The sequence below is a fragment of the Megalops cyprinoides genome, chromosome 18, assembly GCF_013368585.1.
Source record: "Megalops cyprinoides isolate fMegCyp1 chromosome 18, fMegCyp1.pri, whole genome shotgun sequence".
Taxonomy (NCBI): Eukaryota; Metazoa; Chordata; class Actinopteri; order Elopiformes; family Megalopidae; genus Megalops; species Megalops cyprinoides.
The window spans coordinates 19,804,257-19,820,061 of NC_050600.1; the positions used below are offsets into that span (position 1 = coordinate 19,804,257).

A 15,805-nucleotide genomic window follows, 5' to 3' on the forward strand; every position below is an offset into this window, starting at 1 on the left:
TACATGAACCGATCACACATGTAAGAATTATCTTAATACAGTTCCTGATTAATGAGACACAACAGCTAGGGGAGCTTTTGGTTGGCGGATAATAACCGTGCCTTTTTTCTGTTGTGATTTTTCAGCACTGCTATTCTCATCTCATTTCTGATTTATTCCCTGCCGAGCGATTCAATCTGCCTCTCAGAATAACTCCACATATTCTTCTTTCTAAAGTATCAAATTAAAGTGCACTCAGGGCTGTTCCCTGAAAAACTGGCTGTAGTTCATTTCCGCAATTGTTATTTTGCCATGTATATCTAATTGTCTCTTCTAATAATCTAGAACAACCTTAGAGTGAGTGGCTAGTCACATAAAGACATACACAAAAAACATGTAATGGATGTGATCATTTAAAAGGGATGATGTATTTACAAAATACATGCTGTTTTGAGATATATATTATGAGATATAATATTATAGCAGATTTTTACTGTAGAAAGAAAGAATAACAAGTTTATCTTTCTTTTTAAAGGCTGTTCATGCTGTTAACAAGACAAAATTTGTGCATTATAAACTGCAGTACCAAGATACTGACCTTTTGTGCAGATAGTAAATATAAGTGCATGTAATACATTCTCCACACAGTAACTGCTTGACAGTCATTCACTATTAAAGGCAGGATTCAAACAATTAACTTCCCTAATGCTTAATAGTAAAATATTATAGATTAATTTACCATTTCTCCTCCCACACTTACAGTGTTTCTGTATGAGCAAACTATGTCAGTTGAATTTCAACCATATACTTGTATATATAAATATATACATCTGCACTTACAGCATTTGTTTGACTTGGCTCCAAAGTCATTGTTGAGGATGCCAAAATATTTGTCAAAAAGATGGGGCCATCCATTGTTGTCTCCTGAAAAAAAACAGCACATTTTAAAACTCAAACAATAATTAAGCAATTATTTTCAGTAAATTATTTTTACATGTGCATTTATCAGACTTTGTGATGATAGAAAGAAAAGATACATAAACACAGTTTTGGTACTCTCGTAAAACTATAACAACTGCTTAATTTCATTGCTCAAAGTTCAAAATGAATTGCAGTCAGATTGTATTTGGCCCCTTGGGAGGTGTTGAAGAGAACAGAGAGATTCATGAAGATATCTGGGGTCCTGGTCTAGCCTTTTGAATTTAAAATGTTACATTGTGACATCATAAAGACCACCAACTGCCACGCCTTAGACATGATTGGAAAGGGGCTGGTCACCTCTTCTGAGTTTTGCAGTGATTGACTAGTGCTCCACCAAGGTGTCTGGATCACTTATGAACACCCTGGCATCTTAGCACCCACTGGTTGTGTGGGCAGTGTAGTTTCAAGGCTCTACAGAGGTGAGCAAATATTGTATTCCCCAAGTATGCAATATCATTCATATTCTCTCTGACACAAAAGCGTTTGATCTCAAAATTCATTCCAAATCTACCGTTTTCACACAGGGTGCCTTAATGAAGGTCATTATCCAACATTCACTCAAACCCAAGAGTCTTTAATGACAAACACTGTCATCAGCCCAATCAATTTGACTGTATTCATTGGCTTCAGCTAACCCTGTGATAAACAACAGACTCAAAACCTAAATTACTACTCTCTGAATTTGGGTTATTTTCACCACATTGTCCACAGATTCCATTCGCACTTCAATGCCTTGATATTGCAGATTGGTTTTATGTACATTATATACAAATACAAATAGAAAAAACACCAACAATAGTGTAGCCATAAAAACCCAGAGAGTCACAAGCTAACAATGAGTCTTTATCTTTCATCAAAAAATGTGATTTATCTTACACAGCGCAATATTTGACTTCTCCTCTATAATCTTCAATAGCAGTAATTTGCCTGCGTTTATGTATTCAGTCTAGCTTTGTGAAAGGCCTTTAACACATGCATTAATACTGATTAGAGCCTTCATTGGCAGGGGTTAAAGGGAAAAAAGGGGATAAAAGTTTAGACAAGAGGGCAAAATGAAGAAGCGCACACACACACGTAATGAGAGAGCATAAAATCTACACATACACAGGCGCGTGCGCGCGCACACACACACACACACACGCACACGCACACACACACACACACACACACACACACACACACACTCATTCTTCATAAAGGGGATCACAAAGAAAAACACAGCAAAAGAGACCTCTCTCCCACTTCTGGCTCCCAAAATAATCTCCACATCATATCTCACACTACAAAAGGTCACATTCATATCCTTGAAATGCATTCTCTCTCTGTCAAAAAACATGATTCTTCATTCTTGTTCCTTGATTTGTTTTCAGCAAACAGGATGTCCTATATACTGATGTTCTTGTCCTGCTATCAGAACTCTAAAAATGAATGTTTTCATCAGTGCTGTGAGACAATTAAGCTTTCAGTCTGATTCTCAGGATATTTTGGTGTGCCTCCAGATCACTCCATTGTGTTGAGACAGCTCTAGGAGGGTTTTAATAAATCCCTCGTTAATTGCTTTGCGGTGAGTTGTGGGTTGTCTTGGACTAATTACAGTGGATCTGGCAATAGCTTTCAAAACAGCTGTTCTCTGCTATTCTGATAATATAGTAAAGTATTCCATTATAGCTAATTCTATTCATTCAATGAATAAACACAAATGGTAATTAATGATTTAAGAGCCCATTCTTTTTTTAACGGCAAAGTTGCATTTAAATACGTTACTGCATAAAGCACTGTATTAAAGGTACTTATTATTTATACGGCTTGCAAATAATATAAATGGTCATGATTAAATGATTGCTTAATCAGAGTCTATAGAATTAATACGCAACAAATGAATACAAATCAATGCAATATATAAATGCAAATAAAATATCTATGACTGAAACATGTAATGAAAAATGAATCTTTGAACACAAGTAACAAGAAACAGTGTCAGGACATTTACTTTATAAATAACCGTATTTTTGAGAATTTTCAAAGCTACAAATTTCGACTCTTTCTTGTTTTTTTCCTCTGTTGGATTCTTAACTTTATATAAAACTGGTCGGCTTTTAAAGTAGAAAATTTGAAGCACACCCCCCCGTGAAAAATATCAATAGCAATAATAATAACCATCCCTAAATGATTTGGATTGGTTTGGATGGGACTTTCAGTGTGTCAGACAGAGATTGCATAACTGGGCCACTGCAATATTCTAAGTGTTACTTAGAGCTGTTTTCAAAGAACTCCATGTTCATTAATTTTTGAATATTTATGGTGACTTTAAAGTCACATTTCACTGTAGTCATGAAACTTTTAAAGGGCAGTGAGGAGACGTCTAACAATATTTATGGTCCCGGAGACAGAGCGGTGACACACAGGGCATCAATAATTAGTGACTCGTAATTAATCATCAGCAATGAATAATTATTTGTTACACCGTTGCTGAATGATCCATGAATATGTCAAGGTAGACACTAGCACACAAACAAAGCATTTTCAGACACTGAGTGATAAGACAGCTGCTGTGGCCTCAGTGGACAGATAATAGGACTGATTCAATTTCCACACATTTCAATGAGAAAAGCAGCTGATGTGATACTACTGTTCTTTACTTGGGATTGTGAATTTAATGCAACCTTCATTCTTTTTTTCGCCCTTTCTTCTGAGCAAACAAGGAGAGATTATGTGCCACCCCCTGATGACTTCTGGAAAGAGCAAACACAGAGAGTGATCCAGTTCGTACGATGCGAACAATTGAATCGCTCCACAATTTGTGGGAGGCGGGAATGATACCCTTGTTCAAATAGTCCGTGTACTTTTCTTGAAGTCTGATGCAGCACGGTTTCCTTTGCCTGAGCAGAGTGTGATACAGCATGGCAGGAGGGCTGAACTGCAACATTTCATCTCATCAGAGCTGAGGTAAGCCATGCGGGGAGCTGGGGCCCTCCTCCGTAAAAACTAGAGTAATATTAAAGTTGGCATTCGGTCTGGTATGTTTGTGGGTGTGGGTAATGTGGGTAATGGGGGTGGCAGTGTAGCGTAGTGGTAAGGAGCAGGCCTCGTAACCGAAAGGTTGCTGGCTTGATTCACCCTGGGGCACTGCCACGCTACCCCTGAGCAAGGTACTTAACCCAGAATTGCCTCAGTAAAATACCCAGCCGTATAAATGGGTAACATATAAAAAAATGGTAACCTATGTAAGTCACTCTGGGTAAGAGTGTCCGCTAAATGCCAATAATGTAATGTAATGGCAGAGATGAAAGTTCCAGCTAGGTTTTGAAGATTCATATGATTCATTCTAATATATTCAACCACAGATTTTTGATAGCCAGCACTTGTCATACAAGTGCTGGCTATCAATATTAGAGTTTACAGCACATTGCTATAACCGCAGACAATGGGATGTGTAAGACTATTAACATTAGTAAGGGGCAATGTCTGGTTAGGTTTCATATGATTAATGAACATACATCTGTATGTAGATTTTATAATCTCACAAGTGCTGCCCGTTAAAATTTTATGCTACTATTTAATATTTAACTGTTTACAGCATGTTAATATTCCAGATGAATTAGAGCAGCCATAAAGCTAAACAACCATCTAATCAGCCTGTGTACCCTATAGCATATCATTAATGAAAAAGATAAATGCTCTGAAGAATTTTTTTCAGAATGTTAACTGAATATGAATATTCTGAATATGAACAGAATATGCACAGAAATCAGCCATGCTAATCATCTTCGCATATTCTTGCATGAATATTATGGACGTGTACCCTCTTCCTGTGAGAGGGACACTTATCTAACTCCTGCATCCCCCCACTAAAGATCAAACTGCAGTGACAAAATGAGGAGTCTAGTACAGCACAGAATGTACAGATTGGAATTCAACAGCATATATTTCAAGGCAGCAAGGCAGCAAATACGTGCTGCATGAGGTCCATGAAGTGGCCACTTACAAATAATAACTGGCTTTTTGAGCAATGGTGTCCACTGAGCCACAAATTGTGGAAGCAGTTTTAAACCGATTATAGCCCCCAATCTCTCTTTTTTTCTTCTAGGAAAACGTAACAATTTTAATGGATCACTCACACGCAGCTTTTTAATTTAATCATTTTAATTCTAACAAAGAGAATGGGTTATGTTAAATGATTTTGATTATAACAAATGTCAGATCAGTTGGTAACTTGATTTTTTGTTGAACTGAAATGACTTCATGTGAAGCACACAATGACACAGCTCTTCCATCAGATATAATCACGCAGAAAGAGAGTGGCTACTAATGGGTGATCTTCATTCAGATTGGCACGCTTGTTAATTTTACAAAACAGTCAAAAATTGTTTCAGGACACTAATCAAATAAAGGTAATCTTTTTGTCTCTGCTGTCTGTGGTTCTCGGAACACCACAGGTTTACTGTGTAAGAGGAACTGCTATAACTGTGGCGAAGTTCATGGAACAGTTACCGCCACACACAAGATCGACACATCCAACTTTACAAACCTTCAGTGGAAGGTGTCTGAGGCTCTCAGCAGAGACCCATTAGCAATATGTGCGCAAAAAGGGATTGCTGTTCATCAGAACACATTAGCTCTTACACTCTGTACTCTGGTCAGACTTCCACCACAATCCAAATGAAGCGATTTTCAGACTTCTAATGACGTCTGTGATACGTCTATGCAGAGACAGAAGGTAAGAAGAACTTGAGCCAATTCATTTCTAAAGGGAAAAGCAGACAGAATGGCTGCATGGAAATTAGAATGTTAAAAACAAGTATGGAATGCTGGCTGACAAGCTTATCACACCCTGATCACTGTGTAACAGCAGTGTCCAAACTTGGTTGGAGATCCAAATGCATTGAGACTGGCGCAAAAACATTTGGAAATACATGCTGTTGATCTTCACATCCAGTCAGTGACTCCAACTAAAAAGGTGGCAACACTTTGCCCAATGTGGGTCTTGTGCAGCATCCACAGCATCTTAACAAATATACAAAATGTCCAAAAATACAGCAGGAGATACATGTACAATGCAAGTATGATTGATAAGCATTCAGATTACAATAAGGTTGCTGATGGGAAGTAAAGCTTCTAAAACCTCTTGATTGAATGTGAAAATCCGTAAATCTGTCTTTGGAATGTGTTTTCTTCTCAGACATAAAACACTAACTCAGCAAGAACCAATGTAGTTCATCGTGGGGAAAAAGTCTTTGAAGTTTGCAAAATGCATGGGAAAAGAGGGCACATGCACAAAAATTTCAGATTTAATTTGGGTGAAATCCCAGGGCCAGATATTCCCAAGGCTTCTATCATACAGCGATTTTACAGACCACCAAACTCTGCAGCCGCAGGACATATTGCACAGTAGAGCAGGATTGAAACTCATGAGATTTGAATACCACATTGGAGTACCAAAAGACATTATGATTTTTATTCAGCATGACATCTCAAGTATAAGAGTGACACTAATATTTCCAGAAACTTTATACTTGGTTTTTCTGAAAATAAAATTTTAATGTCCCCCAAATAAACAGCAGTGATTTTAGCATACTGAATGTTGCTGTTAGTCCACTTTCCAAATTCATGTACAGAAGTGTTTTGACATTCTAAGATGATTCATGGCGTGCGTCAAAAATATACAATATTAGCCTGAACGTTTCCGACAGTAATATTCCACAATCAATTCAGGTCACAGCTCTTTATCTTATTGCACTTATGGCTTAATATCAAAAATCAGAAAGTGGTGTGAAATCAAATGGGCCAAAAAAAAAAAAACCAAAAAACAAATCTCATCTTGCTGGAAATCGGTAACATTTTTCAGCAGCGTGACAATCCGAGTGGCTTTTGTCCCGCAAATTTTGATCACTGGTATTGAAGGACTCGCACACTGACCAGAAGCTGCCTGCCTTATCTTTCCCCGGCAGACCCTAAGAAGCAGCAGAGTGCATTTGCTCCCCTCACTCTCCACTAGCCCGGGGTGTAAACCAGGGGAGGGGGGGGGGGGGGGGGGGGCAGGCCAGCTGTTTCCTGATCGGTGTCTCCCATCTTCACCTGAACCCTCATGCGCTTCTCATCTCCCCCATGGCCTTTGTTCCTCCGTTTCTTGAAAGGCTCCTTTCAAACGAGTGCTCTGACCCTCTGATGTTCCAAAGCCGCGTTCGAGAGCCCGTAAGATCCAAGGCCACTCTCTTTCTCTCTCACTGCCGCCCCGCGCGCCCGGTTAGACTCGGCAGCGATCTGCTCCACAAACTGCCGCGTTTGCAGCCACGGTCACTGCGTCTGCAGACTCCACCGTTGGCAATGACCTGTCTGTGATTCAGAAACCTCTTTTCATGCAAGCTATTGACTTGGCACATCAAGGTCGGAGAATTCATGTGGACGGCAACAATGGTGACCGAGCCGTCAGAGTGCTGTATTGTGTTCTTTATTCATGATGCCCATGGTTGAATAATCTATAATAATCATTATACACACAAATGACAATTCTGACTACTGTGCTTTTATTCGTGACCTTGATGATGACTGAAATCCACTCAATAAACTTTGGCTATCCCATCATGGTATCAAACAGTTGCTCTTAAGTAACAACAGTCAGACAATATCAACCTGGCCACACTTGCACGTTACAATAGGGCTTTGTCCATTGGTTAGAAACGTTCAAAAAACACAATGACAGTCCATAATAATCCGAAACAATAATCTCTGCTACTGCTAGGTGAATGATCTTATATGAACTTGTGTGTTTGTTAGTCTGGCTACTGAAAAATAAATGGAGGGATTCTGATGAAACTTAATGAAGTGGTTTAAAAAAGACAAGAAAGAAATGGTTAGGTTCCAGGTATTCCATGACTGGGGTAAGAGAAGCATGGATTCCACTGAGTGGCACTCAAGTTACTCTCCGTAGATCAAGCCTTGCTTATTTACCAGAGCAATTTTTCTGCCAGTATTTTTCCTCAGAATGCTTACTTGAAACCCAAATGTTCAATTAAACGTAATCCAATCCATGAGGAAAATTACTTGAATGCGTATAACCCTATGCTTAACCAGCAGGCTGCTGTAAACCAGTTCCAAAGCAATCATTTCCACAATTAGCACCAGGGTTATCAAAAGAGAGGGGAGCATAACAGTTGCACAGGAGTCTTGGGAATTCACTCGGAGACAAAGAGAGACACTCACCGCAGTTTTCTTCATCGGCCTGGTTCCCACAGTCATCCTCTCCATTGCAATGGAGCAGCTGAGGCAGACATGTACTCAGATTTCCACAAGGAAAATATCCCAGCGGGCAGTTTGACTTCCCCTCAGAGATGTTGACTGATGCCAGCGCAGCTGCAAATCGGAACAGCACAGTAGATTTCACACACTGCGCTGTTTGATGTGAAACTTTAATTTTTCATTTGTTTAGACTTAGACAGATCATATTACAAATTATCCCTTCATACAGCTTGATATTTACTGTAAAAAAAATTCAGGGTGATTACCTCGCTCAAGGGTACCACAGCAATGCCATATATGAGAAGTAAACCTGCAACACTCTCCTAACAAGCCCTATAGTTATATCACTATACCATACTGCTGATGTGACCTACAGTAGCAATGTTACCAGCAATGCAACAATGTACAAATTCATTAGAAAAAAGTTATGCAAAGGTTTACCCAAATCATGGTGAAACTTGTACAGGGTCACTTGTACGTGCACACATGCCCCTAATTACAATTCTAAATCATGACTCAAACACTCTATTTAATTTAATCAAGACATATTAAGAGTGGTTTCTTATATGCTGTAAGAATTCAAATGGCTGTCCATTTATGCTCAAAAAAAAAAACAAAATTGGGACTGATGTCAAAGAGTGGTGAATCTGAGGCATTCACATGTAGACCATGGACCAAGACCCATAAATACTTTTTTAATAGATCCCCAGTGAGGGAGTACCTAATTTTTGACTATATTATGTATTTCAAGTGAGGTTAAAATATGCTGGGACTGTCATTTTGGTCACAGAAACTTGAAAATTTCCACTAAAGTTTGCGTGAAAATCAGGCAAATCCAACTGACTACAAACACTTTAGACCCATGAGAACCCCCCATACTGTGAGCAGCATATAAATTGGATAATTGTGTTCTTGAAAAAAGATGCACACCAAAACTCAAAAGCTTGTTGATCATGCTGTAAAAATCAAGCATCTTCAGCCATCATGGAGTGATGTTTACTTCTTACATATAAAAATGGAAAATATGCTAACACTTTCTTGCACAATCCATGAGTGAATTCACACACTGTCTTCAACAACACAGAGGTTTAAATGTCATCAACTTATTTTTCCAGAAAAGGCATTTTTTAGTATAATCGTCAGCCTCTCAGGAACTACCTGAGGTACCAGTCAATGTGGAGTTCCACTGTGAATCTTACTTGTGATTCACAAACAAAACACAAACTGAAAAAGCTCACTTCAGAAAGAATACATTCAGAGGAATGGAGGGTAGCCATAAATAAATGCTATTTACAGTGCTGTGCAGACGACAGACACATTCAATTGATTCAAAAGAGTTACAATACATGGCTGTATGCATCTTCTTACAAAGACAGGAAGATTGCTACACAAAGAAGGAAACAAACTGAATGAGACAGCTCACATCACTCCACTTTCAAGATGTGGTATTGGAAGCATAATCCCCAAGCACAGGGAACCATCTGTAATTGACAAACCCAGGACTGAAATACCCAAAACGCCATCTAAGAAGGACGAGCAACACTTGAGGATAATATCTTTAAGCAGTTCAAATAAGATATGCACTGAATTGTCATGAGAACTAGCAGACAGCTCAGGCATCAGTGCCCACTTGTCAACAGTACTAACATCACTCTTTAATTCAGGAGTTAAAGGAAAACCTCTGTTAAGAGAAGAAAATAGCACTAAAAGGCTAAACTTCACAATATTAGTTTCCTTATGCATCAGAGACTTTTAATAGCTATGAATGCATACAATTTATAAAACCCTGATTTATTGATTAACCAGTTAATTTGTATTGGCTACTCAAGGCTGTTTTGTGGTTGTGCATAGAGTAAAATGAAGGGTCTACAGATTTGATCTCTTTGACTGTTAATTTTATTGTCACTGATGGATAGAGCATGCAATGATCAGGGTCTTAGACTGTGCCTGCGTGCCTAAGCCAGCACCTCCTTGACTTTGACCGTGCAACCTTCACCTCCACCGAGGTGGATGCTGATATGCACTACAACTGCCTTGCACCGACATGAGTCTTTGTCTACTCTGTGCAAAAGTGCCATCTGTCTCAGAAATAAATCCAAGGAAAGCCCTTTTGTTACATCAAAAGGGACATTCTTGTGCGCAATGTAAGGTATCATTCAGAGCTTTAGAATGTCAGAAATTACAGAGCATGATTGTTTTGTACAGAAATTTCAAATCTGAAATTTACAAGAGGCTCAATAGATATTCCATTATTAATTGGTTCAAGATGTGCTACTTTGTGCTACACTGGTAGGGCATTTACATATTCCACTGTATTATTGCAATTGTTATTTCATTATCTATATTCTTCCATTACAGATAGTAGCTCTGTTTCAGAACCAAGTTAGATTTTTGTGCAGCATACAGTACAGGGATTTTGATTGGTTTAAAAACTGAGTAGCCATTTGGACTTGCCTGAACTAATAACCTCGGGAAAGACGCATGCAATGGTGCAGCAATGGTGAAGCAGTAATGGTACCAACATCTTTCAGATGTCTCCGAAAAACCGAAAGTCTTTCACCGAAAATGATATAATCCCTTACGAGGGATCGATTATCTAAAAAATTAAATTAGAAAAGGCGTTTCAGCCCACTGTTCACTCCCGGAGGGGTGGATTAGAAAAAGAATTCTGTAGCACACATATTCTTGGCAGGAGGCACACTGCGGCCCAGACCTGTCATGGAAGGTGGAGAGATACATTTGAGATCTTCCAGTAAATCAACTGAGGGAAAGGAAAGACAGCTCTTTGGAACACACTGCCATGGTTCAACACTTCTGTATTTTGTCTAAGAGGAGCATACTTCGGTAATATTTGGAGTCATTGTTAATGTAAGGTGCTTTGTTTTCAATACAACTAAAAGATTAATAAATGGCACAAGGACATTTGTAATTGCAAACTAATGACCGGATAAGTATGTTGTTATGGATAATTAGCACTGGCAGTGAGGGGCTGTAACACGGCCTAGCAGCATCATGCTGGCCTGCACACATGGAAAAAAGCATGATTTTACTGTGACTCCTCTACTTTGGGGTTTTGGCTGTCCCTCATAGAAAATTCGTGATTCTGAGCAACATGTTTGGAAGTTAAGAGCTCTAAATGGGCCCGCAAGTAGTACTGCTAAATAGGACAATTCCCCCATTATCCCCCCTATCCTCCAACTGGTGCACACACCACTATGGTGCACTGTGTGACCTGTTGTGAGTTAAACAGCCATTGGCTGCGTGCATGTGTATGGGAGGACTGCATTTATCTTTCCCCGGTGCTCCTATGCAGGGGTCGTCACAGTGAAACATGTGTAATGTACACTTACACTACAGGGCTGCATAAAGGGGTATTAAACAACTTATCATCACACCGGCATGTTCCATCCTCCCACTTGCCCAGTCATATTCCGTTGATTAACACAATCTGTGGTACTCAGAAGTCATATGGCAGAAGCACGCTTTTTTCACCCAAAGTCTGACATCCGCGCCAACCATTTTGTCAGCTACATTCAGCAATTGATTACTACCCACCACAGTCACTGACTGAATACTAGTGATGCATGAAATCCTATGCTTTCATACTGCATTTATCCGCTGACACCGTGTGGCCAGGCTGCAAGGTGATGTCAAGGGAACCGTGTAGGAGGACAACAGTGTGGTCATGATTACTTCATTAGCAATCATTTCTTTGAAAAATTTTTAACTGTTGTCAGTAATGCTATAGCAGCCTCATACCTGAGTGATGACCTGGAAGACAGTGGTTTGCAATGCCATATGTGAAAGCGTTCTGTTAAGAAACCACCTCTGCAGCAATTATAGGGTAATAAAGCAAAAAGAAGACGTCAAGGTTGATAGATTTAAAAAAAATGTCATGCTATAGCGCTTTGATCGTACTTGTAATCACTTTCTGGCTCTCTGGCCCATTTCATTTACAAGGGGTAATGCAAACCGACAGTGAGATAGGAGGGTAACGGACACTTCTTCCTTAATGGTGATTAAATGGCTCGGCTTCTTTTTACTTATGCCTAATTGTTGACAGTACATCATCCTAAGACCAGTAATTTCATTTCATTGCCTTTCTTTCAACAAAAAGAGGTTAAGAAAAGGTCCAGCAGTGCTATCCACAGAGTGTCAGGTCTCTAATGTATAAAGGATATTACCGGGGTAGAACTTTATCCTGGGGGACATTTGTCTGCTTCTGCTCTAATGGGTAAAAATGTAATGTTAGACACAACATGCTCTGTCACCCAACTGTATTCAGAACCTCTCTGTAAGCCTTATCTTATGGGTGAGTACATACAGTGTGCATTTTGCGTCTGATGTCTTGAGTCTGATTTTATCCAGAGACACTCCCAGCACAATAGAACATAAGTGTATACATTCAAGTTAAATGAGCAAGTGTTAGACTAGGCTAACAACACTCCCAGACCAGTGAGTGTCATCATAACATGGTAGGATTAGGATTTTACTTTTTTTCTCCTGCTGCTGTGATTTTGCGGGTTCCTGGATCACTTTGTACCTCACGCTCTTTCTTTGCAAGTTGCTCTAGACGAAAGTGTCTGCTAAATCACAAAATGTAAATGAAATCTAAGGTTTGGTCAAGCAAGGAGTGCTCTACCACATTTTCCTCTTGTCAGAGCTGGTACAGAAGGATCTCATTTCACTCTGAAACAATGCCCCCCAACAATAACCCTCTATGAAAGAGATCACAACTGGATGGTTAAGTACTGATGTTTACTTGCTGAGGCAAAGAAAGTTGCTTAAATCAAACAACCAATTTGTCAAGCAAAGAGTCTCATTTATACGTTATTCATAGGGAAAGTCAATATAGTTTTCTGCCCATCAAAATCAATGCCTATTGCTGTGGGAAGTGCAGGGCACATAGGGACTTGGGCTGTAGAAACAATGACTCTTTCTTTCTCTGACTGCTTTAAAGCCCATAAACAGTGATAAACAGTTATCACCTACTTGAGCATGCACAGATACATATATGTAGAACAGTACGGTGCAATGAAACGTTTATGCTGTGCAAGAAGTCGAAATGGACATACAGTGCAAGTTAGGTAATCTTTAAGAGCGTAAAACAGCAATACACGCACATTTCAAACAAGTAACACATGAAAACATAACTTTAAGCAACATGTGACACCACAAACTTACAATTCAATTATATTTCGATTTTCGGGCTTGCGTAGAGACATTCTTCCTGCCAACAATATTTGTGCAGCAATATCTCATCTATCCGTAGACTAATCTTAACTTTAATGCGCATAAAACCTCAAACCCACACGCGTGGAACACCGGCGAGAAGTTTGCAGATAAGCATCAATCTCCTTGCAAACGAGAATGCTTTCCATATCTGATTTAACCTACGCCAGCGACGGAGGTGTATCGACCCTCTGCGCTAACTGCGCTGATTCATTTAAAAAGAGTCGTGTTATTGAAATTTAAATTTTCAAATATCCGCAAAGCTTTTCGAAAGCAGTTTCATGACCGTTTCAATTACCACGATAGCCACATATCTCCCGTCATTCTAAAATGATACTGATGTAGTACTGTAAAAGTGCGGCATTTCTCGACACGAACTGCATCTTAAGTACAAACGGATTCCAATAAGCCTAAATTCAAATACCATTTTAGTGCCAGTGGCTTAAAATATCAGTTCTTCTGTTATATTCAGTACATTCAGTGCATGCAAAAATTGTTACATGACTGAGAAAAGATATGCAACTTGTTTGAAAATGAGTTACAATAAAACAATAACTACAGTGCTTAATCAATAAGCGTCGAAATGATCAATGCATGATACCAAACAGTCCAAATTCAGCAAACCCTTCCCTCTAGCCCACCTACCTGACACTCCGCACAGGAGAACGCCTGCTACATAAGCTTGCATTATCTACAAGGAGAGAAAAAGAAACAAATTAGAGTGGCGGATCAGAACGTATATCTTGAAGGAGAATGCTCTTGACAACGCGATACCCTGAAACAATCCACTTCACCTTGCATTGGTGGACACTGTGCACTATGCCGAGAGAGAGAGAGAGAGAGAGAGAGAGAGAGAGAGAGAGAGAGAGAGAGCGAGAAAGGCAGAGAGCGCGCTCGCAAACACTGGAGCAGATAGTGAGACTGATGAGGGTCGAAAATTATGCGATGAGAGAAAACGGAACGCTGTATCAATGAATCAATGCCACTCCTATAACCGCTTCTGACTGAACTTGGAGAGTTTAATGCAGTGCTTATGAGAGGCGTGTGCTTGCAAATGAATAAAACAATGCATCCACTTCCACAACCAGTGACGCAAGAACAGAAGCGTGTCAAAACTCACCCTCGCGTGCAGCCTTTCGGAGGAATGTCCGGGTGTGATAAATAAAACAACCAATGATGCAAGAATATAATACTTTACTGAAACCGTGAAAACAGTCAGACTGTTGTTTTAGTATCTCTCTAAAAACCTCTTTTTCGGCGTTAAAATCGCAAAGGTCTGCTCTAACTCATCTTGATAAACTTGCTTCAATGATGAACTCATTCACAGTGTAAAAACATGATTGTCCTAAGTGTTGTATTTTGCATACGTACGAGGTACAACAATTAAAGGCAAGTTAAGAATCTGGATTCCTACCGCATTGTGTAGACGCGCATTTTAACACTGAAGTCATCTCGCTATCAAGATAAGCGCTTAAATATTAGTAGTATGGTAGCCGTTAATGTAAACACAAACAGAGCTTAGCTTCTCAGATTTGTACCTTGCCTCCATGTTTCATCTGAATTTTCCGTTTAAATGGCCTACAGAACAATTAGCTCACAGTTCTTGTACAATGAACAAAATTTGGTTCGGTTGAAGTACTGCTATTCATCCTCACAAAAGGGGAAAAGATGAGATCTGATATACCAGGAATAAAATACAAAGGGATGGATGGAAGGAAAAAAAATAACAATGACGTCCGTCCCAAATGTACAAACATTAGTATCATATAAATGTAAGACTCACAGCGGACAAGTCCACACGGACCCTAAATAAAACACACTAAAAACATGATCAAAGACATTTTAAGGACAACATTTAATCTTGTTTCAGTACAACATTAAGTCCATTATTTCCCCATAGAGCAAATGATCATCTATTGGAGAACCCCCTCTGCGAAAACAAGCTCTTAAAGAGGGGAGATGATAAAAGATTAATTTAAAAAACACAAAAGGCCTTCCCAACGATTGACAGTGAGCATTTAACACAGATGAATTCAGTATCTGCAGAACTGCCACCTGAGACACCCCATGTAATTATGAGTGGCAGGTGTGATCGATGTCCTGCAGTACCAAGTCTCTTGCGATTGGTCCGCTTTTCTGTGATTGGTTACTGTGCCTCTGGGACAGAGAGGTTTTAATTGGTCCCCACAGGAAGGAAAGGATAATTCATGTAACAATTCTAATTCATTTAGTAGAATTATAACTAGTTCCATCAACAAAATTAAAAACAGTGGAGAGAGAATGGTCATAAACAAGCACAGAAATGCATATTCATTGAAGGCAATGCTTTCAATTATTTACAATTAATAATTGAATAAAAGGTGATTCCTACTGCATT

General features: G+C 39.3%; 1 protein-coding gene across 1 annotated transcript in view; it reads right to left on the reverse strand.

Moving 5' to 3' along the window:
- Nucleotides 1-14,239, reverse strand: part of LOC118793330 (relaxin receptor 1-like) — a 32,186-nt gene extending 17,947 nt beyond the window's left edge. The window contains exons 1-4 of the mRNA XM_036551465.1: nt 14,223-14,239; nt 14,074-14,119; nt 8,161-8,310; nt 820-903 (exon numbers count right to left, since the gene is read on the reverse strand). Of these exons, the coding sequence (XP_036407358.1) occupies nt 820-903; nt 8,161-8,310; nt 14,074-14,116 (277 nt within the window). The 5' untranslated portion in view covers nt 14,117-14,119; nt 14,223-14,239. The remainder of the gene's footprint in view (nt 1-819; nt 904-8,160; nt 8,311-14,073; nt 14,120-14,222) is intronic.
- Nucleotides 14,240-15,805: the final 1,566 nt, after the last annotated feature.